This window comes from Carya illinoinensis, chromosome 11, assembly GCF_018687715.1.
Source record: "Carya illinoinensis cultivar Pawnee chromosome 11, C.illinoinensisPawnee_v1, whole genome shotgun sequence".
NCBI classification, from domain to species: domain Eukaryota; kingdom Viridiplantae; phylum Streptophyta; class Magnoliopsida; order Fagales; family Juglandaceae; genus Carya; species Carya illinoinensis.
In genome coordinates this window covers 4,499,294-4,522,575 of record NC_056762.1, presented here as the reverse complement: position 1 = coordinate 4,522,575, position 23,282 = coordinate 4,499,294, and the positions used below count along the sequence as shown (strand labels likewise).

General features: G+C 37.3%; 1 protein-coding gene across 7 annotated transcripts in view; it reads right to left on the bottom strand.

Annotated features, from left to right (window-relative positions):
* Positions 1 to 476: 476 nt before the first annotated feature.
* LOC122281558 (serine/threonine-protein kinase ATM) overlaps positions 477 to 23,282 on the bottom strand; it is a 95,425-nt gene continuing 72,619 nt past the window's right edge. For 6 of the 7 annotated variants that reach the window (XM_043093146.1, XM_043093147.1, XM_043093145.1 and 3 more), the window contains 10 exons: positions 18,681 to 18,770; positions 18,108 to 18,187; positions 17,929 to 18,007; positions 4,631 to 4,677; positions 4,396 to 4,495; positions 3,656 to 3,787; positions 3,419 to 3,553; positions 3,272 to 3,337; positions 1,860 to 2,003; positions 477 to 834 (listed from right to left, as the gene is read on the bottom strand). In XM_043093146.1, the coding sequence (XP_042949080.1) occupies positions 757 to 834; positions 1,860 to 2,003; positions 3,272 to 3,337; positions 3,419 to 3,553; positions 3,656 to 3,787; positions 4,396 to 4,495; positions 4,631 to 4,677; positions 17,929 to 18,007; positions 18,108 to 18,187; positions 18,681 to 18,770 (951 nt within the window). In that variant the 3' untranslated portion in view covers positions 477 to 756. The remainder of the gene's footprint in view (positions 835 to 1,859; positions 2,004 to 3,271; positions 3,338 to 3,418; positions 3,554 to 3,655; positions 3,788 to 4,395; positions 4,496 to 4,630; positions 4,678 to 17,928; positions 18,008 to 18,107; positions 18,188 to 18,680; positions 18,771 to 23,282) is intronic. The other variant, XM_043093150.1, reaches the window with a different exon arrangement.

The window sequence follows — 23,282 nt, the reverse complement described above, 5'->3', positions numbered from 1 at the left end:
ACCTTTGTCGCATTTCCCTCCCGCCCCCGATTTGATGTTGAAACCCCATAATGCCCCTTAATAGTACGTGTATGGATAACATAATGCCCCTTGATAGTACGTGTGTGGATAATGATTCTTTTTTTTTTATTTAATAAATAAAATGGATTATAATGCGGAAAACAATTATAAAATGGATTATAATTAATAAAAAATTGATGATAATAATAATAAAAGGAGAGGAACACGAAACTCGTGATCTGTGCATTACTTGGGAGACAAGCCAATATCCTCCTAATTTGGTGTCCCAAAATAGGAAAATAATAATAATAATAATAATAATAATAATAAAGGGGAACCGTACACGACTCCAGCTCAGATGGAACATGGGTTAAGACCCGTTTCAGATGATATTTTTAGCAATTAGCGGTCCCATTTATCAATATAATAAACTCAATTGAAATAAGAGAGAGAAAAAAAGAAAAAGAATCCGAAAATTGTCAATGAAATAATGATCAGTTTTTTTTTATCGGGTTTTAAATACAATAACATTCAAGTCATTGGATGCCGCCGTAGACGTGCTTGTTGGAGAAGCGAGGCCCAACTTCTTCGCAGAGGAATGGGTAAAAAGCTAAAGATGAAAGAATGGGTAAAAAAAAGCAAAACCCCCCTTTGTACGGCTTTAGTAGTTCTATTCATGTCATTTACAATTTATGTAGACGTGTGTATACAACAACAACATGTATGCGTGGCTGCTGCGTAGTGCGTCCCGTTTCATCACATCCAAGCAGCCCATCCAGGAAACATATGACACAAACGCTCCGGATCAATAGCATCCTGTATCAGTTGTTGCACCTGCAAACGATAATTCTCTTTAATTTTACATAAGATAATAAACACCCAGTAGACGGAGGGATTCCAGAGTTCTGTTCGAAAGCCAGTCCGTTGCATATGGTTCGGCCTTCAAAAAACAAAAACAAAAAAGCTAACGAGAATTCTCTTTAATTTAATTTAATTTTTGTCAAAAAATTATCCTCAAATATATATTTTTATAGGGGAAATTACATTTTGTACCTTTGAACTACCATCCATTTTTAAATTTACACCCTAAGCTTTTTTCTTTTTATTGGCATCGGGTGTCCAAGAACTTAGTCCCAACTAATCCTCGATTACACCCTAAACTACACAAAGATTGCAATGTGTACACTAAATTCAATGGGTTTCAATGAGACTTGTGTCTATCTAAGGGGTTAATTCGAAGTTTATGAAACCTACTGATAGTTTTAGTCCATACAGCAAGTTCCGTAATTTAGGGTGCAAAATTTAATCTACTGGTAATTTGGGGTACAACTTGAGCATTTTTATAGTGTGTACATTGTAAACGTAGAACCCTCCACCCTGCAACCCTAGCACAGCACCCATATCAGGTTTGTGAATACCACCCCTGGGATAGGAAGGCTAATAATGGACCCACATGATTGTCTTGTAAACATCAACTTAAACTGAAAACTATACAGAAATTTGACCACTGTTACCAACCTCGTGCTATGCTATGAACTAGAACTTGAAGATGGTAATTTCGCTAAGAGGCTAACAAGAGCCTGTTTAAGTGCAAGCCTATATTTTTGCTATATGAACCATTGAGCAAGAACGCTGCTTTCAAAAGCTCATCTTAGACCGAGCAATGTTTAGAGAGATGGGATACACCCATCTACAAAGAAACCAATGGGAAGAAAATTTATTTCTAAGCTTGATGTATCATCGTGCTCACTAACAGGCCAGTTGATCTTACAAGCACAAACTTAAACACCATATGGGGAAAAATGAACAGATTTATTCGGCTGTGATTATGTGCATGTAGAAGCAACATTCAAAATTACCTGCCCATGTACACTGCGCATTTCACCATCTTCATATCCATCTAGTTTTTGTTTGACACGCATCAGTGCACGTGTGGCATCCTCGTTACCTTCATACTCATCGTGTGAGCCTTCAAAGATTGTCTCCAGATCGTCATCCATTTCCTATCATGGGAAACAAAAATGTGAATGGCATCAAACCTATGCATACAGTTTGTCCCAGCACCTGCACTATTTCCACTCTCCTTCCCTATTTTCCATGGACCTTCCTTGCACTTCCATTGCCTTGAGCATTTTTATTTATTGAATCTTATCAGTTCAGGTTCTGTTCAGCATTTCCTAGTTTTAAAGAGGCTTTGGTAGAGAAACTTTATGCAATTTTCTGACAATAGCACACAATGGAACATTCATTTTTATCATATAAGCACATAATCGGCTGGTTGAGGCAATCTCTTCATTATTTCATTGAGTATATTCTGTACAGGTGAGAGGAAGCAGGGAGGATAAAATTTGTTGAATTTGCTCCTAAAAGGGACCTCTACAATGCACTCAACCTTCAACTTCGAATTCCTGTTGAAGAGCATGAAGTAATGAAGATACTTTGAGGGTAGCATTCTTTGGTTGGACGGCAGTACTTCGAAAGATTCTCACAGCGGATGATTATAGAAAGAGATGTGTGATAATAATGGATTGAGTAAAAGCATTGATCACCTTCTTCACTGCGAGGTGGTTAGGGAGTTGTGGGTCTTGATTTTTCATATTTCTGGGTTAGAGTCAGTCGTGCCCCACTGGGGGTGGTGGAGATATTAATGTTTGTAGAATGGTTCCTCTGTGCTTAATGTGGTGCATTTGGCAGGAGTGCAACGCTAGTCATTGAAGATGGCAAGAGGATGGTGTAAGAGTTAAAAGCCATATTCTTAAAACCCTCCATAGATAGATGGCTGCAACCATTGAAGGTGGGTCTGTGCATTTGAATGCAGCATTGAACAGATTGGAAACCAATGTTTTCATATTTTGCAATATTTCACCCCTTTTTAGGTCATTTTCTTTGTATTATGCTATTAGATATGGTAAATATATTTAAAGAATTCTTTTCTTTTCCTGGTAGATCCCATATCTGTTTGAATTTAAGTTGCTAAACCATTATCACGACACCTTGGACTGCATTATCCTCCCTTCAGTTTTTTTTTTCCTCCTATGCAGAAGGTGGTTATGCATCCATATGATTAGAGAAAGAGAAGTGCCACAGCCACAAAAAGAATTCACAAAATTAAACTCACAAATTGACGTGACTTATTGTGATCCGTGAGATTTAGTTTACAATAAAAATAACTTTACAATTTGATGTGCAACATAAAAATGTTAGTTTGTAGGTTTACTTTTGTGAAATTCTTTGTGGCTAAAGCATTTATCTTATAGAAATTTTCAAATACCTTTTGACGCTGCAAGGCCTTCAGAGGAGATAATGCCCACTTGTATAGGGGATCATGTATAAAAACCTGCATTGAATTCACATCTGTTATCATGAAACTTAGAAATTGCAATTGTTCATTACTGAAAGAATCTGGTTAAAGTCATACCTCAACAATTGTCAGTAATGCTTCTTTATTTGTCCGCATAACAGAAAGAGTTTCCTCACAGCATCTTCTGAAAACCCCTTCCACTCCAGTGACACCCATGCCATCAATGATGTCTCTTGTAAGCCTGAATGGAACCTGCCCAAGTTGACATAATATTACATTAAAGCATAGAACAGTGACTGACCAAAGCAAGCAAAGTGCAAACAGAAAAGAAATGTTTGATTAGGGAAAACAAACCCTCTCTGGTGTCTTAAGCATCAACCCTTGCTCAAAGGCAACGCCAAGATCTATATGAACAACTTCAGCACTGGCTTGATCAATTAAAATATTCATGGCATGTCGATCTCCAAGGCCAACAATGTAACCAACCTGAATACGAAGAAAGTCAGTATTTCATCAAGGTTCAAACACTGCACATGTTATACTTAGCCAATTTTACACAAGGAAGAGATCTTTTCACAGATAGTTAAAGATGTGGTTGGGATTTGAGCTTAAAATCGTATTCAGAAAAATTGGATGAAGTTCTCATGCTTGGTTAGTTAAGCATCTTGGGAAGAAAAATATCCACACTGATTCAGTTACATGATCAGAACAGTCCGTAATAAAGTGTTCTGTCAACACCACAATGGTAAAATTAGCAGGCAATGTGATACAAAGAAAGATGAAGACAGCATGGACGTAAATTCTTCCATCTCTTCTACCGGCTTGTGCCAAAAGCAGATCATGTGTATTTAATACAAAAACCCAACTTCAAAAATAAACAATAAAAAATGCAAACTGCTCGAACAGACTTCCAAGTAGTGTATAATGATACTCAACTAAATATACCCTAAAAAATGATATTCCACTAAATATTAGAGGAAAAGTAAATCCTCGAAGATTAAAATCCTTTTTGTACTCCACAATATAAAGAATGGTCATTCTCAAATAAATATTGGACCCAAGTCAACAACAACATGAGGGTAGAACACACCAACCATGGAACTAGCAGCCACACTCCGTGTATAAGCAAGTCTCTTCTCAAACCAGACAGCTGGTTGTAAAAATCTCTCCAAAAAAAAGTAATGCATGGCAGGCCTGCATAAGGTGTCCAAGAAAAAGGTGGCTAAGTCCTAAATGTGAAAAATATAAATAAAAAAAGGGTAGTTTCTACCCGTATAAGGGTTTAAATTTGAAAAAATTAATAAAAGTTTCTACCCAGTAAGGATTAACCTGAATTTCTCACAAACTTCTTGAAATGCTTTGCGCTTGTCTTTCTCCTATATAAAAGATCAATATCAATTTGTTTACTTGAAGGTGAATGACAAATACCAATAGCAGTAAATGATAGAATGAATCAGTCCGTAAATGATAGCAGCATGACTTTGGCACAACAATTTCATGGCACTGCTATATGATGAAATTATAACTTTTTTAGTATTGGAAGCATTTAATTATTTGGCAGTGCCATGTAGGCGGGATGTGTAAAGTTGTGTATGAGATGTGTATCATTACTCTTTCCCAATTCACTTCCGCCACTATCAAATTGCCATGCTTAGTCTGAGGTTTGGAATTGTCCACTCTGGGAACAGAATATTTCACTAAAAGTAACAGATATGAGAGTTGTTATATATGCTTTTGCTAAAGCTTTCCTTGATTACATTAGTGACACGGTTTTGAAAGGCATTCATTAAACTGGACATCAAGAACAAGCATTGCACTGTGGTTTAGCCTTAGCATTAGATTATGTATATGAGTTAAAAAAGAAAAGCGAATATTTAGACATGAAGCTACAAAATTTTAAAGATAATGCTGAACTTTTACGTGGTCAGCCTCATTTTCCCATCCCTTAAAGCAATATATCTTTTACCCTGTTAAACCCCTAAAGACTATGCAAAATCAATATATCTTTTACCCGGTTAAACCCCGAACTCATGTAACAAGCCCACATCACACAGATCAAGTAAATCATCACCTTTTCCCAGTGCAACAGCCTAAGGAAGACCAAAGCGCCACATCTAGGCCTCGTTTATTTACATAGATGAGATGAAATGAAAGTTGAATAAAATATCGTTAGTGTAGTTGAAAAACCAAGAGAGAGAAAAATAATTTTGTTGTATATTTCATTGACTGCTGTCCAACTATACATATACATACAACGACCATTATACCCTCACAGCATACACTTAATTACAATTATGTATTCTAACACTCCCCCTCAAGCTGGGGCATATATATCATATAAACCTAGCTTGGAACAAATAAGGTTTAGCCGACTATGACACAATGGTCTGGTAAACACATCTACAAGTTGATTAGCAGACTTCACAAAGGATGTAGAAATGTCACCACTGAATATCTTATCTCGAATGAAGTGACAATCAATCTCAATGTGTTTAGTCCTTTCATGGAACACATGATTAGACACAATATGCACTATAGCTTGATTATCACAAAATAACTGAAGAGAGACAGGAGCTGAAAACCCAATCTTATGAAGAAAGTGTTGCAACCATGTTAGCTCACTAGCAGTGAGCCACTGCTCTGTATTCAGCCTCACTAGATCGAGCTACTATTGTTGGCTTCTTACTCTTCCATGTAACCAAGTTACCTCCTACAAAGGTACAATATCCAATAGTTGATCTTATATCTGAAGGAGATCCTACCCAATCAGCATCTGAAAAAGCTTCAATTCTAAGATGTCCATTTGGTCTATACAACAATCCAAGGTCGAGAGCTCGCTTCAAATACCGAAGAATATGGATTACAACATCCTAATGTGAGACCCTAGGCATTTGTAAAAATTGGCTCAATACACTTACTGCATAAGAAATATCAGGTCGAGTGATAGTCAGATAATTTAATTTTCCAACAAGTCTTTGATACTGACTTGGATCTCCAAACAACTCGCCTTCCTCTTTCAAGAGTTTACGATTTGGATCCATAGGAGTGTCAATGGGCCGTGCACCCAACATGCCAGTTTCCTCCAAAAGATCAAATACATATTTTCTTTGAGATAGGTTGATACCCTTTTTTGATCTGCTGACTTCGATTCGAAGAAAGTATCTGAGTTTGCCCAAATCTTTTGTTTGAAACTGATCATGTAAAAATTGTTTCAACCTGGTGATTCTAGCTGTCACTCCCAATAATTACAACCAATAAGATATGACCTGCATCACTATGTAGATGAAATACCGAGTGATTTGTTTGGCATCTAGGAAGACCAAATGCCAATACAATATCAGAGAACCTCCTAAACCATGCTCGAGGAGATTGTTTCAAGCCATATAATGCCTTTTTTAACTTGCACACGGTACCTCGACACTCCCCCTGAGCAACAAACCCAAGTGATTGCTCTATATACATTTCCTCATTTAAGTCACCATGTAGGAATGCATTTTTAACATCCAATTGAAATAGGGGCCAATCCAAATTAGCAGCAAGAGAGATTAATACCCGAACAGATGAAATTTTGGCAACGAGAGAGAAAGTCTCATCGTAATCAATGCCATAAGTTTGAGTGACATTGATTACCAATCTTCTTCCCGTTTTGAGATCCTGAAAGATACATACAGAGGGATAATAGGTCACAGAACATTGAAGACTTTGGGTAATTTTACTAATGGACAGCAAACTAAAGGGAAAACTAGGAGCGTATAGAACAGATGACAAGGATATAGAATCAGTGAGCTAGGTAGATCCAATGCCTGTAACTTTAGCAAGAGAACCATTAGCAAGAGTAATACTCTTGGGAAATGACATAGCACCTAATTTAGATAAGGAATGAAACAAACCAATCAGATGTTCATTAGCTCTTGAATCGATGATATATGAACTTTGGGTAGATAAGACAAGACATGCGGATGCTATACCTGGTTGGGCAAGAGTAGCTCTAGAAGATGAAGCCACCCGTGTGACTAAAAATTGATCATACTCATCCTTTGATATGCTAACCATCTCTGGAGTCAAGTTGGAGCTCGTTGCCTGTGATGTAGCGTCTTGGCAAATGGCCTGATTAACGGACCTAGATGGTCTACTATGTAGATCCCATCAATAGTCCATCGAGTGGTTAGTGCAACCACAATGGGTGCACTTATGAGATTCACCACCTCGAGTGCAGTTACATCTGGCATCACGTCCCTTACGTGCATCTCTACCACTCCGGCCTCCATGCCCACCAGGAGCAACATAGGAGGTAACTAAAGCAGATCAGCTCTGGCATCACGTCCCCTACGTGCACCTCTACCACTCCGGCCTCCACGCCCACCAGGAGCAACATAGGAGGTAACTAAAGCAGATCTCTCATTACTCTGATCAGAAAATAACTGAGATCCCTGTCTAGATATGTGGCTCACTGAAGTCGGGAGAACACATCAGGAAATTAGGGAAGCTGTGGGCTTACCAAAATTTGAGAGTGCACCGACTCATACTCAGATTTTAAGCCAATAAGAAAACGAACAACATTGAACTCTTCACGTTATTTTAGCATGGTTGAAACATCAGAAGTGATAGGTGTTACACATATAGGTTACAGAGATATTTTTAGTAACTAGTAACTTTCTATATTTAGACAGTATATCAGATAAATAGGTTGGATGTAAATAGACTTAACATGTAAATACGTTAGACTTAACATGTAAATATGTCTGTGTACAGTAAAACCAGCAGCAATTAGGCGTTGGAATCATGCTGAAAATTCGGCGCTCTTTGTAACTCTGTTCTATGTAAATGAAGGAAATCAATTGAAAGAGGTATTCAGACCAAAACTAACATGGCATCAGAGCCCCTAACCTGATATTCATATCTAAAGTCTTAAACCTTCATGTGCGATGGAAATAATTTTTTTCTTTCCCTGTTTCGGCAAGTTCCATCTTGCTTTGGGTGTGTCGGTCCTTTCTGTGGTGACCCACTTTGTGAGCTCACTATTTTGTGGTAGTCAACCTCCTCTGTGGTGGTGTTCAACTTTCTATGTGGTGATTAAGTGACTATCGGCGTCTTCTGTGAGTGGCTGTGAGCTGCCGACATCTTTTATGAGTGGCTGTGAGCTGTTGGCATCTTCTGTGACCGTCGGGGACTTCTCTGGGTGGCCGTGTTGCAGTTGGCCCTTTCTGTTGGTGTTCCCAGTACTTTTGCAAGTGCTGGACAGGCTTTTCCTTTCACATTTCTGGGCTTGTTTTTCCTTTTTCTGCTGTGGGATTTTAATATTTGTTGGGGCTCTCTACGCTGGTTGAGTGGGTATTGGGGCTCTTCCTTTGTTTCATAACACTGTGGGCCATCCATTTGTTGTGGGCTGTTATTTTTGGCGTTAATTGGGCTGATTCTTGCTGTTTAAACTTGGGCCATCCGTTTGTTCTCTTTGCCTTGGTTTATTTAATTGGATTTGCTGCTTGGGCTCATATCTTTTAAGTGACTTTTTTTTTTCCATCATGTCTAGTGAAAATACTATTGTTCGCTTTACTAAAAAGAATTTTTCTACGTGAAAATTTCAGTGTAAGATGTTTTTTAAAGGAAAAGAATTATCAAAAATTCAGCTAAGATTCCCATTGATGAAAAATAATTTGCTCAATGGGACATCAAGGATGCCAAGATAATCTCTTGGCTATTGGGGACCATTGAGTCTCACCTTGTGACTAATCTTCATTGTTTTACAACGGCTCAGGCTATGTGGGATTTTCTTTACCGTATTTACCACCAAGATTATAGTGCTCGAAAGTTCCAATTAGAGTTGGAAATTAGTAATTATAGTCAAGGCAATTTACCTATCGCACAATTTTATTTTGGTTTTATTAACCTTTGAAGTGAGTATTCTGCCATTGCTCATGCTAAGGTTCTTACTGCGGCCCTCGCGGCTCTTCAAGCAGTTCATGCCGAGAGTCAACGCGATCAATTTTTAATGAAAGTTCGACCCGACTTTGAGCCCGTTCGAGCTGGTTTATTGAACCGTGATCCAGTTCCTTCTTTGGACATTTGTTTGGGAGATTTGTTGCGTGAAGAACAACGGCTATCCACTCAGATGAGTATGACTGACTTCTGAGAATGTCTTTTTCGAGACCACGAATGTAGCCTATGCAGCACAAGGGAGAGAGAGGAATAAGTTGCAATGTTTCAATTGCAAAGAATTTGGTCATATTGCTTGCAACTATTTTAAGAAAGTTTGTAACTACTGCAAGAAAGAGGGCCATATCATCAAAGACTGTCGAATCGGCCTCAGAACCGCCAATCCCAAGCTTTTCAAGCTGATGTTCAATCCTCTGCTTCCTCTTCTGCACCACAATAGTAAGCTCCGATTCATCTGTTCTCACACCAGCAATGGTCCAACAGATGATTGTGTCTGCTTTTACGGCCTTAGGCCTGCAAGGTACGAGTATTAACTCAACTTCTTGGATTGTTGATTCAGGCACTTCTAATCATATGACTGGTAATATGACGAGTCTCCATGGTATTCGTAAGTATAGAGGCACGCAAAATATTCAGATCGCTGATGGTAGTACTCTTCCTATTACTGCTGTTGATAATTTGGGCTCTTCATTTTGAGATGTTTTTGTCTCTCCTAGATTATCTACCAATTTAATTTCTGTTGGACAATTGGTAGATAATAATTGTGATGTTCACTTTTTTTGTGGTGGTTGTTTTGTGTAGGATCAGGTGTTGAGGACGTTGATTGCGAAGGGGCCTAAAGTAGAACATTTATTTCCCTCATAATTTTCTATTCCTAATGTTGTTTCTCTTACTTGTACGGCTACTGCCAATACTACTGAAGTCTGGCATAAGAAATTAGGTCATCCTAATACTGTTGTCTTGACTCATCTTGTTTTTTGGGCAATAAAGAATCCTTTTCTTCTTCTCCTGTATCTTTTGATTGTGATACCTGTTGTCTTGGAAAAAATAAAACTTTACCTTTTCCTATACATGGTAGTCGTGCTTCTAACTGTTTTGAGATTGTGCATACTGACGTTTGGGGTGTGAATCCTGTTATTTCTCATGGTCAGTATCGTTATTTTGTGACATTTATCGATGATTATAGTCAATTCATCAATATATTTTCTCCGTTCGAAAGTTGACATTTTGTGTCTTTCAAAAATTTGTTGCGCTTATCAAGACACAATTCAATACTTGTATCAAAACTTTACGCTCCGACTCAGGGGGAGTATATGTCTTATTCTTTCCAAACTTTTCTTCAGCAAAAGGGGATCATTTCCTAGCATTCTTGTCTTTATACTCCTCAATAAAATGGAGTCGTTGGGCATAAGAATCGTCATCTTAGATGTCGTTCGTACGTTGTTAACTGATTCTTCTGTACCCTCTAAGTTTTGGGTAGAAACTTTATTTACTGCTGTCTATTTGATCAATCGTTTGCCTACTACCACTCTAGATTATGATATTCTCTATTTTCTATTATTTGACATATCTCCTGAGTATCAATGCTTTCATACCTTTGGGCGTGTTTGTTTTGTTCATCTGCCACCTGTTAAGCGTCACAAACTTGCTACACAGTCTGTCACGTGTGCTTTTATGGGATATAGTCCTACTCAGAAAGGATTTGTTTGCTATGATGCTCATGCAAATAAATCCCAAATCTCATGGAATGTGAATTTCTTCGAAAATCAATATTTCTTTCAGTCTCAGGTTATTTCTGATCCTCCTATTACTCTTCTTCCTGCTTTTAATGATGTTTGTTCCTCTATTAAGCGATTTCAACCAGGTATGGTGTATCATCGACGTCTTCCCCCTTCTTCAACGCCCCTTCTAGACACTGATCCATCATCTGATTCTGTGGTTCCTATATCTCGACACTCCACCCGGGTTACAAATCCACTAGATAGGTACAGTTTTCCTCACATCTTGTTTACTGCCACTCTCGACACTATTTCTGTTCCTCACTCTTATACCCAGGCATCCACCTATGCATGTTGGCAACAGGCCATGCAAGAGGAAATCCAAGCTCTTCAAGACAATCACACTTGGGATCTGGTAATTTGTCCCCCTGATGTCAAACCTATTGGTTGTAAATGGGTATACTAACTCAAGTTTCGAGCTGATGGCTCACTGGACAAATATAAGGCCCGTCTCGTGGTTCTTGGGAACCGACAGGAGTATGGTATTGATTATGAATAAACATTTGCACATGTTGCCAAAATGACTACTGTGCGGACTATCTTGGCACTTGCGGCGTCGCAAGGGTTGTCTCTCCAACAAATGGATGTCAAGAATGCTTTTCTACATGGGGACTTGAAGGAAGAAATCTATATGTCACCACCTCCCAGCATGTTTGTTACAGTTTCCTCAGAGGTTTGTCGGCTACGCCGATCCTTGTATGGACTGAAATAGGCTTCGCGTGCATGGTTTGACAAATTTCTCTCTAACCTGCTTGCTTTTTATTTTACTCAAAGTTCGTTTGATTCCTCTCTTTTTATTCGCAAAACTTCTGCAGGAATTATATTGCTTCTTGTATATGTCGATGACATTGTGATTATTGGCTCGAATACTGAGTTGATTAAGCAATTACAATAGCATCTCAAGGCCTATTTTCACATGAAAGATCTTGGTCCCCTGCAGTACTTTCTTGGCCTTGAGGTGCAGTTTACTTTGACTGGTATGTTGTTACACCAGCATAAATACACGCAGGATGTTATTTCATTTGATGGTCTCCAATCGGATAACTCTATTTTTACTCCCTTGGAGGTAAATCTTAAGTTTCGTCAGGAAGAAGGGGAGCTTCTATTAGGTCCATCCTTGTATCGGCAGCTTGTTGGGAGTTTGAACTATTTAAAGATTACTTGTCCTGACATTTCGTTTGCCGTGCAACAAGTCAGTCAATTTATGCAAGCTCCTCGACATCTTCATTTAGCTGCTGTTCGCCACATTATCCGATATATGAAGGGCACCTCTACATGCGGATTGTTCTTCCTAAAGAATCTTCCTTACAGTTAATGGGGTATAGTGATGTTGATTGGGCCAGATGTGCGGACATTCGTCGCTCTGTTACTGGCTGGTGCATGTTCTTGGGAAATGCACTCATTTATTGGAAGAGTAAGAAGCAAGACAGAGTTTCCAAGTCCTCTATTGAGTCTGAGTCTGAGTATCGTGCTATGTCTTCTGCATGCTCTGAGATCATATGGCTTCGTGGGTTATTGGGGGAACTTGGTTTTCCTCAGCTGCATCCCACTCTTCTTCATGCTGATAATACCAGTGCTATTCAGATCACCGCTAATCCTGTATTCCATGAGCGTACGAAACATATTGAAGTCGATTGCCATTCCATACGTGAATCATTTGACAAACATATGATTACTCTCCCTCCAATTTCCACCGAATGTCAAACTGCCTACATATTCACTAAAGCTTTTTCTCGACACCGACATCAGTTCTTGGTTGACAAATTGATGCTTCTTGATCCACTAGCATCAATTTGAGGGGGGATGTTACAGAGATAGGTTACAGAGATATTTTTAGTAACTAGTAACTTTCTATATTTAGATAGTATATCAGATAAATAGGTTGGATGTACATAGACTTAACGTGTAAATATGTTAGAGTTAACGTGTAAATATGTATGTGTACAATAAAACCAGCAACAATTAGTCGCTGGAATCACACTAAAATTCGGCACTCTATGTAACTTTCTTCTATATAAATGAAGGAAACCAATGGAAAGAGGTATTCAGACCAAAACTACAATAGGCTGATAAATTTTGAGTTCTTCACATATGCTCATCACTTGAGAATAAAACTCTTTCAGGCCCAAAGTACCCTGTTCCAACGTAAAAAATTGTTGACACAACTCATAAATACAGGTTGTGTTTCCAGCACCCGAGTACATTTGTTTGAGATGCCTCCATATCTCTTGAGCGGTGTCAAAGTGAACTAAACTAGCATAAATATTAGGTTCAATGCTAGCCAACATCAATGAGCAGATTTGAGAATCTTCTTGCTCCCATTGAGCAAAAGTAAAACTAGTTGAATCAAGCATTGGATCAACCAAGTGGGTACGACGAAGACCCTTGCCTTTCAAAAACATTTCAACAGATTTTGACCACAATATATAATTTTTTCCATTCAATTTCACTGTAGTCATAGGCATATTAACGCTTGGTGTATTAGATAGTGACTCAAACTTGGCTGCCATGGCGAAAAGTATGAAAATATGGATGAAAACTGAACAAATACAAGCTGGAAAAATAGAAACCCAGCTTAAAAACCAAATCTCGGATCTGTATCAGTTGAAAACAGATTGTACCGGCTGAAACAACCAATTTTTGATACTGAACCGGCCTGTTTCGGGTCTGAACAGGCCGAAACGGGTACATATCAGCCTATTTCAGGTTTGCTGGTATTGGGTCCAAAGAAAAGCTTAAACTGAGAATAAGCTATCCTAACCAGGGATAAGAGAAGATAGGTTACCGTATTCCTGTTACCAAACAGGTTCTATTCCAGATAGGAATAGTTTCTTGCTCCAGGTTGGGACATGCATACTCGAGGATAGGATAGTGGAGACCCGCAACCAAACGCCCCGAGACTTTCTCTCCAGCTAGCGATGAATAGTCCTTCCGGCAGCGGTTGGAGACGGAAAAACTCACAGCAGTGGACAGACCACGCTAACGAGCTCAATTCCGGTGTCCATTACCAGAGAAAACCACTTTTGTCACCGGAAACCTCTTGGAGAAGAAAAACTACCAGCCAAAAAACCTCACTGCCACTATGCACAGCCATCAGCGACTACCAACAACCACCACTAGCTCGGTCGCACAACCACCACTGACTAGCCACCAACAACCACTGCTAGCTCTGTCGCACAACCACCACCGACTACTCAACTCTCTGATACCATGTAGTCGAAAAACCAAGAGAGAAAAATCTTTTGTATATTTCATTGACTACTGTCCAACTATACATATACATACAATGACCATTATACCCTCATAACATACACTTAATTACAATGATGTATTCTAACAGTTAGAATATAATTTTTTAATATTATTTTTTTATGAGATTTGAAAAAGTTGAATTATTTATTGTATTTTATGTGGGAGTTTGAAAAAGTTGAATTATTTATTGTATTTTATGTGGGAGTTTGAAAAAATTGTAATGATTAAATGATATGAGATAGTTTGTGAAAACCAAAACCAACGAGGCCTAAAGCCATACTCCATAGGACTAGTCAATGTTACAACTTTAGCTCCTTGAAATCATTATAAAAGGCAAGCTTCTTTCCAAGCAATGTGAGATTCCATTCAGTTATAACAATCTTCTTTTGTTAAATCTCTAACGTCCATGTTGGGCAAAGTCCATCATAGATGGCACGGCTTAAGTACACTTCTGGTTTTGAGATTGACTTTTATACCATTTATAATAACCTAAGGAAGGCCCTTGGAGTCATTATGAAAGGCAATAAGTTTTCCCTCCCAAGCAATATGAGATTTCATTTACCACCCTCCTATACTTGATCCAGGGTATTACACAGATGGATTGTGGCCCCTAGAAATTGTTTTCACCAAATCGAACCTTACATCTAGGGAAATGTACATGCAAGACTAAAACCATTATCACTTGAGCCAATGCCTATGGGTTAAAAGATGATTTTCAGAAAGAATAAATGGTAAAAAAAATGCAATACCATATCGATATTAAATTGTGGGTTAGAGGGATAGAGCTTGGAAATAATATAAGAGCATCCTCTTGTAAGCCTTATCTTTTGTACAAATGATGAATCAAAGCATTTATATAAGAAAATATATGTAAAGATAATTATTGTTATTATTACTATTGTTATTGCTGTTATTATTAATCGTTTACTAAAAGTGTTCATTAATTTCTCTTTGCTTAAAATTCCTCTTGCCCACTATTCTTTGAAGTAAAATTCTTTTAATCATCAAAAATGATTTCTTCTACAATATTGTCGAATTTTATGACCCAAAAGTTCATCTTTGGAGGGACCAAACTGATATTTTAGTAATTGTATATTAAAGGCAAGAGCTAATCCTGGAACCATCACCAACTGCAAAACTAACATGTTTGGCAAAATCATCCCAACCACTCCTAATATTTTTCCACACCCCCACACCATGTGTACCTCTAACCTCACTAGAGCACCAACCCCAAGCACTCCCATATTTGGAATCAATCATAGCCCTCCACAAAGACTCACTTTCCTGATGATACCTTCATAACCACTTCCCAAGGGCTTTATTGAAGAGGTCCTCAACTTCCAAACCCGCAACCCTCAACACGACATTGGACTACAAGTCTTATCCCAACTAACCAAATGAAATTTGGCTTCCGCCCCTATACCTCCTCAAATTAAGTCTCACTTTTCAATCCAGTTAGTCACACCAATTGGTAGGGGAAATAATGAGAGAAAGTAGGAAGAATAGAAAGAGTGCTTTTCATTAAGGTGATTCTTCCCCCTTTTGACAAGTATAACATCTTCCATCCTGCCAGCCTTCTCTCTATGTTGTCAATCACGCCATCCCAAGCTGTTCTTGCCTTAAAAGCAGCTCCTAAAGGGAGCCCAAGGTATCTTATCAGCAGTGATGAATCCTCGAAACCTAGAATGTTTGCCAAACTTCTCACATTTCGCACTTGGGCCACCAGAACCATCTCGGATATACCAAGATTCACCTTAAGGCCGGACACAACCTCAAAACAAAGCAAGAGCACTCTCAAAGTTTGCACATGACCTAGATTCACATCACAAAAAAGTAATGTATTATCTGCAAACAGAAACATTAATCACTCCATCATAACACCTTCCCACCGAGAAACTTGCCAAAAAATCACCATCAACTGCAACCCCCAACATTCAATTGAGTACATCCATGATAATAACAAAAAGGAAGGGAGACAATGGATCACCTTGTCTCAATCCATGTGAACTACTAAAGAAACCCACAGGAGAGCCATTCACTGACATTGAGAATCGTGCAATTGAAACACAATGCTTGATCCAATTACACCACCTCCCCCCAAAGCCACATCTACCTAGTAGATAAAGAAGAAAGTCCCAATTAACGTGATCATAAGCATTCTCACCCGATTTAATTCTATTTTCCAAACATTCATTAGTTATTAAGGTGCCATTCGAAGAGTGAGTTGAGATGAAAGTTGAAAGTTAAATTGTTATAGTAGTATTTTTTAATATTATTATTATTTTGAGATTTGAAGTTGAATTGTTTATTATATTTTGTGAGGGAATTTGGCAAAGTTGTAATGTAATGATGAGATGAGATGAGATGAGATGGGACACTTCTTGTATCCAAACCAGGCCTAAAACAGAATCTAGAATTTGTCTGCCTTTAACATACGCCCTTAGAGATTTCGATACAATCTTCTACATAACTGTACTTAGGCAATTGACAAGAACTTTGAAAATGATTTTATAAACAACATTGACAAGACTAATGGGACAAAAACCCTTCACATCAAAAGCCCCTGCCTCTTAGGAATAAGTGCGATGAAAGTTGCATTTAGACTCTTTTCAAACTTCCCAAAAGAATGTAATTCATGAAACACCTTCATGAATTGCATTCTTTTGGGAAGTTTGAAAAGACCTTCATGAAATCCTCCCGAACAATGTCCCAACTAGCCCGAAAGAAGGCCAGGGTAAAACCATTCGGACCAGGCGCTTTATACTTAGCCATCCCTCTTACAACCTGTAAAACTTCATTCTCCTCAAAAGTTCAATCAAGCCATTGAGCACTAAAGGGGTCAATCTTGTCAAATGCTAAACCATCAAGATTTGGCCTCCAAACAATCTGCACTGTGAGGATCTTATAAAAGAGACAAATGTGCTCCTTGATCTTAGATTGATAAAAAAACCAACACCATCTACCTCAATCAACTCAATAGCATCGTTCTTTCGATGGGAATTGGCCACCCTGTGAGAAAACTTTGTACAATTACCCTTCCTTTAACCAAAGAGCCCTTGATTTTTGCCCCCACGAAATCTCTTCCATCAAGATCACTCTCTCAAGTTCTGATCGAATAATACTTTTCCTTGAGATCTCCACATCCGAAAGAGTTCTACCCTCCGCCCTACTCTCCAAACCCTACAACTCCTCAAGAAGAGACTCCTTACATCTATCCACATTATCAAAGACTTTCTCATTCCAGTTCTTCAAGTCCTCATCCAAAGCCTTTAGTTTTCCTGCCAATATAAAACTTAGGGTACCTCTGGATGACCACCGTTGTTTCCCTAGGCTTTTAGGATCTATTGTTTTACAGCACATACCTAGAATAGCTAAAACATTTAAAATGATCTAGTAGACATTTATGATCAGCAACATAATGTAAATAAACTACATTTTTTTTTTTTTTTTATATCCTTGGGTGTCCGGGCCAGCTTGCTTGCACCTCAACTAATCCCATGGAGCCCTGAAGTTAATAGCCAGCTTAACCTCCAGTGGCCCTGAGGGGACTCGAACTAGTGACCATTAGGGAGCAAACCCAGGGTCTGACCAATTGAGCTACCCCTCGGGGTTTAAATAAACTGCATTTATCACGCGAAAAGCATAGAAGCATCCGGTACTTACATTTGTCATGTGCTCTCGGCACTTGAGAAATCGCCAGTCACCTATTCCATACCGACCATGAGCACCTCCATTTCTTGTGCTGCAATTTGAAGACAACTTTACAAGTTAAAGAACATTTTTTAATTAATAAGAGCTAATGATAATACCATATAAGCTTGCACCTGTTGGAATTTACTGACCTCCCAGTAAGATATTCCCCAAGAGGAAGGGTGCCATCAACCCATTCTAGAACACCAGCACTTGGAGTAAAAGGAACAACCTATTCCATAAAATATGAGATTTTCCAAACTTAATGAACACCACAATTGTTTGTAATTAACGTTAAAATGCTTCTGCACATATCTATATAACATTTTGGATAACCAATAAACATAATTGCAATCTTTTGTTTCACAAGACTCCATATAGCCCAGAATTAGTTCACAGATGAGGACTGCTAGAGTGAATTCCATTTCAGATAAGTTTAAAGTTTAAAGATAATTTGTGATCTGACATGATATCATAATAATAGTGCTAAGTTAAACCCTTGACTTCACACTTCACCCTCCATTCTATTTAAATATTCCATATGTTGTTCCTCACTAATTTAGGAGTCTGGTAAAACACGACTTTTTCTCAATGGAAATCCATAGCAGTTTTATTTCATGCAAAAGTTTTAAGGAAACTAACGTGTCCTTCACCAAAACATCCATCCATAGTTCTGCAAAAAGGTGTTAACTATCTTATTCATTATATTTGAAAGGAGAAAATACCTTGTATGTGCGTACTCCTAATCTTCTTTTCCAGGTATCGCGATGGTTCTGCAAAAAGGTGTTAACTAAACCAAAAAATTGCTCCATAACCTACAATTGAATCAAAAGATATACACCTTCAGTATAAATGTGGTATAAAATAAGAATACTCTCATCCAAGTAAATACAAGTTCCAGCATTTGAGAACAAAAACATGAGGAAATGCCCAGCAAAACCAAGGTTAAGACAGTACTGTTGAAGAGTCTCTTACATCTGCCAATGTAAAGAAAACAGTTTGCACAATAATGGAGAACAAAGAAAGGAGAGGAAAATGATGATTCTTTTTCTATCAACATTCTATCATATAGGGATCAAACGTCACTTAGGGCTTGTTTGGACACGTGGAGTATCTCAGAATTCTGTGAGTAGTAGTGAAATGGTTTGAGTTGAGATGTTTTATTGGATTTTGGGAAATGAGAAAGAAAAAGTCGAATAAAAATATTATAAAATTAAAAACTTGTTTGAATATAATTTGTTAATATTATTTTTGTTTTGAAGTTTGTAAAAGTTGTAATGATTAGATGAAAAGGTTGAAGATTTGAAATTGAAAAATGTTCTATATTTGAGTGATGTTTGGTAAGGAAATTGTGAGAAGTTTTGAGAATTTCTCCATCTCATCTCATTACCCAAGGATGCCCTTAATTTTTTTAATACCCTAACAAAAAAAATTTACTCAGAGCACATCCTCTCAAGATGAGCATATATAGCATATTAAGCCAGCTTGGAACAGATAAATTCTAACCAATTATGACATAAGGGCTTTGTACACAAATCTGTGGACTCATCTGCAGACTTCAGGAAGGGTGTAGAAATATCTGCACTAAGCATCTTGTCTCAATTAAAATGACCATCATTTTCAATGTGCTTGGTTATTTCATGCACACCACAGCCTGATAATCACAAAGTCGTGGAATTGGAGTAGGAGTAGGAGTTGAGGGTGGTGTCAACACCAGTATAATATGGTCAAAGAACATGACTGCAACAACTATACCCCTTTTGAGTAACCAAGAAACACAGTGAGGATCAAGCTTTTCAAGGCCAAGATTATAAACAAAACAAAAACCAAATATCTTCGGTAAGATGGAGAAGGCTGAAGAGTTAAGAGTATGATAGAATGAGGTGACACGCCATCAAGGAGAAAGGAAGACACCCTGTTGATCAAATGACATGCAATCAGGACCACATCACTCCTAAAGCAGTTGCAAGCACACAAGAAACAAAAGAGCTGGAACTCATACTAACTAATGACTATTCTTTCATTCTGTGACACCATTTTTGTGCAGTGGGTCAATACAAGATTTCTAATGAACATCGCCAGACAAATTGGTAGAAAATGGAAGAAAATCAGTCTTTGGAAATGTCAGGACACAAGCAAATTTCTCACCAAAAGTGGGTTTTAATTTCTTTACGAAAAAGTTGAAAGATACTGAATGAAAAAAGTTAAAAATAACCATATCATTTGAGAATGATAATCCACAACTGTAACAAAATAAAAGAATCTATTTGAACTGACACCATACATTGTAATGGACTAACTCAAAAGGCCTAGACACACAATAGGTACGAATGACACATGACAAAGCCTTTTCAGTTGGCACACCTCGCGATCTAAATATGACATGCATGACAAAGACTCATAACTTAAGGTTCAATACAGGAAGAGAAGGCTGTAAAAACGACAATATCATTGGAAAGGTGATAGCAAAGACTTGAGTGCTCAAGGAAGAGCTACCATGTACAGATAGGACAGACCACTGATTTCATACCCCATACAAACCATCCTCATTGCTTTAAGATCTTGAACTATATACAAAGACGGGTAAAATATTAAACAGCACTGAAAGTTTGTGAAATTGTGCACAGATGTGCTCATATTTCATCTAGCAAGCCAACTAGAAATGAACAACTTCAAAATCTAGTCATTTGGCGTAGATGAAACATTAAGGAGTGGCAAATAGATATTCCACTTTACACACCCAAAACTTTTGAATTATATTCCTTGAGAGTAAGGGTCCATTTAGCAACATAACTGTTTTCAAGTATTCTCAAATATTTCCTTCCCAAATATCACTCAAACACAAAACACATTCAATTTAAAATCTTCAAATTTTTCATATAATCATTACCAAATCATTACAACTTTCCTAAACTCCCACTCCCAAATAATACACAAAAAATACTACTTTTTCAAATTTCAAAACAAAAATAACCATCTGATTTACCAATGCCTTTCCCAATTTACAGTTTGTGGATATTGCTTGACATGTGCAGGAGAGCAACAAGAAGGAAGATTTGGAGTTATTTTTCCTGATTGCATGGGGCAGCTGGTTCAGAAGGAATCAATGGATATTTGAAGGCAACCACTTGTCTATTGAGTCTGTGATTAACCAAGCCCTTTCATTGCAGAAGACTTTCAAGACAGTAAAACTACTACCTAAGGGTTGTATTAAGAAAAGCACCCATTGGCAATCTCCACCTCAGGATGTTGTCAAACTTAATGTGGATGGGGCTATGTTCCATGATCAAGGATGTGCAGGAGTGGGTCTGATCCTTCGAAACAGCCAAGGAGAAGTACTTATGGCAGCCAGCTAAAAGGAAATTGCAGTTCAAGATTCCTCTGAGATTGAGATCCTTGCTATCCTTAGAGGATTACAACCAAGTCTTCCTCTTGGTTTACAGGAGTTGCACATTGAAAGTGATTCCCTCTTAATGGTCAAAGAAATCCAAGTTTCTGATAGTTCAAGATCATTTGATGGGAAATATTGTTGAAGACATTAAACAGCTTATGCAGAGATTTCCAAGGCGCACTATTCAACATGCAAACCAAAATTGCAATGAAGCTACTCATAAACTTATTAGATATGCATGGAATGTGGATGACATCAATGTTTGGTGGGACTATGTCCCTACTTGTATTCAACAAGTCATTTGGACTAATAAGTATTTGTAATGTTTTTTTTTTTTATAGGATAGGCATAGTCCAAGTACACAGAAAGTAGACAAGAGAATGCGCCTAAATACAAGCTAAAGCAAAACAGAACTAAAATAAAGCAAAGCATTTGTAATGTTTTGATGATATTAATGAAGTTTCTTTCCTATAAAAAAAAAATAAAATAATAATAAAAAAAAAAAACAAAAATAATATTCAAAAATTAAATTCAAACAAAAATTTTATAATACTTTTATTCAATTTTTTCTCTTTTTTTCCAAAACCCAATAAAACATCTTAACTCAAACTATTTCACTACTATATATACTTAGATACTCCAAGTATCCAAACGGGCCCCAATGCCTCGTTTGGGTAATTAGGTATTCTCAAAACTTCTCAAAATTTTCTTCCCAAATATCAATCAAATACAAAACACTTTTCATTTCAAATATTCAACTTTTTCATTTATTTATTACCTGATCATTATCCAAACACAAAACCCAATACAACTTTCCTAAACTTCCAAACAAAACACAAAAAATAATATAAATTTTTTAAATTTCAAAACAAAAATAATATTCAAAGTTTTAAACAATTTTTTAACGTTATAATATTTTCATTCACTTTTTCTCTCTCCTTTCCCAAAACCCAATAAAATATCTTAACTTAAATCCTTTCACTGCTATTCATAAATTATTTCACTACTATTCACAGAATTTTGAGATATTCTAAGGATGCATTTGGGAACACAAGTATTCTCAAACATTTCCTTTCCAAACATACTCAACACAACATTTTCAATTTCAAACATTCAAATTTTTTATCTAATCATTACTTAATCATTACAACTTTCCAAACTCACAAACAAAATACAAAAGACTACAACTTTTTCAAATTTCAAAAAAAATATTAAAAAATAATATTCAAACATTTTTTTAACTTTATAATATTTTTTCTCAACTTTTTATCTCTCCTTTCCCAAAACCCAATAAACATTTTAACTCAAACTATTTTACTACTATTTACAGATATTCGAAGTATCCAAACAAAGTGTCCAAATGAGTCTTAAGATTGATTTTCTCAAGAGTATGATCCTATTTTCACCTCAAATATCCGATTAATATTTCCCAAACTAGAGTATTTACGTTGAAGCCAATCCCATATGGCACAAGCAAACTTAAGACAAGCAACATAGAATGGATATTGGGCTCGCTAGTACTGATTATCTTGATGGATATGATTTAAGCATTGTTATTTCCATAAGTTAGCGTGTAGATTAGTGACGCGAGGATTTATCTGAGGTCCAGCAGCATGAGGCATTTACCTATAAAAAGATCTCCCTAAAATCAAGCTTATAATGCATAATTTTTCCAATTAAGTTTCACTCTGAAGTCAGTGGTGGGCATGAAACAAAGATGCCGAGTTAGCCAAGCCACACTTAGTATCCATGAACTTGTTGAACAACAGCAAACAGGTGAGGTAGAAGCTGTCGAAACAAGCCCAATGAGTAAAATTATTTCCACCATAACAAACTTTCCAAAACAGGCATCCGACTAAACAAGCATAATCATAAATAATTGGTTCCCAAAATTCAAAACATTAGCAAGGAAGAAGAACATGGTAAGTGCTTGACA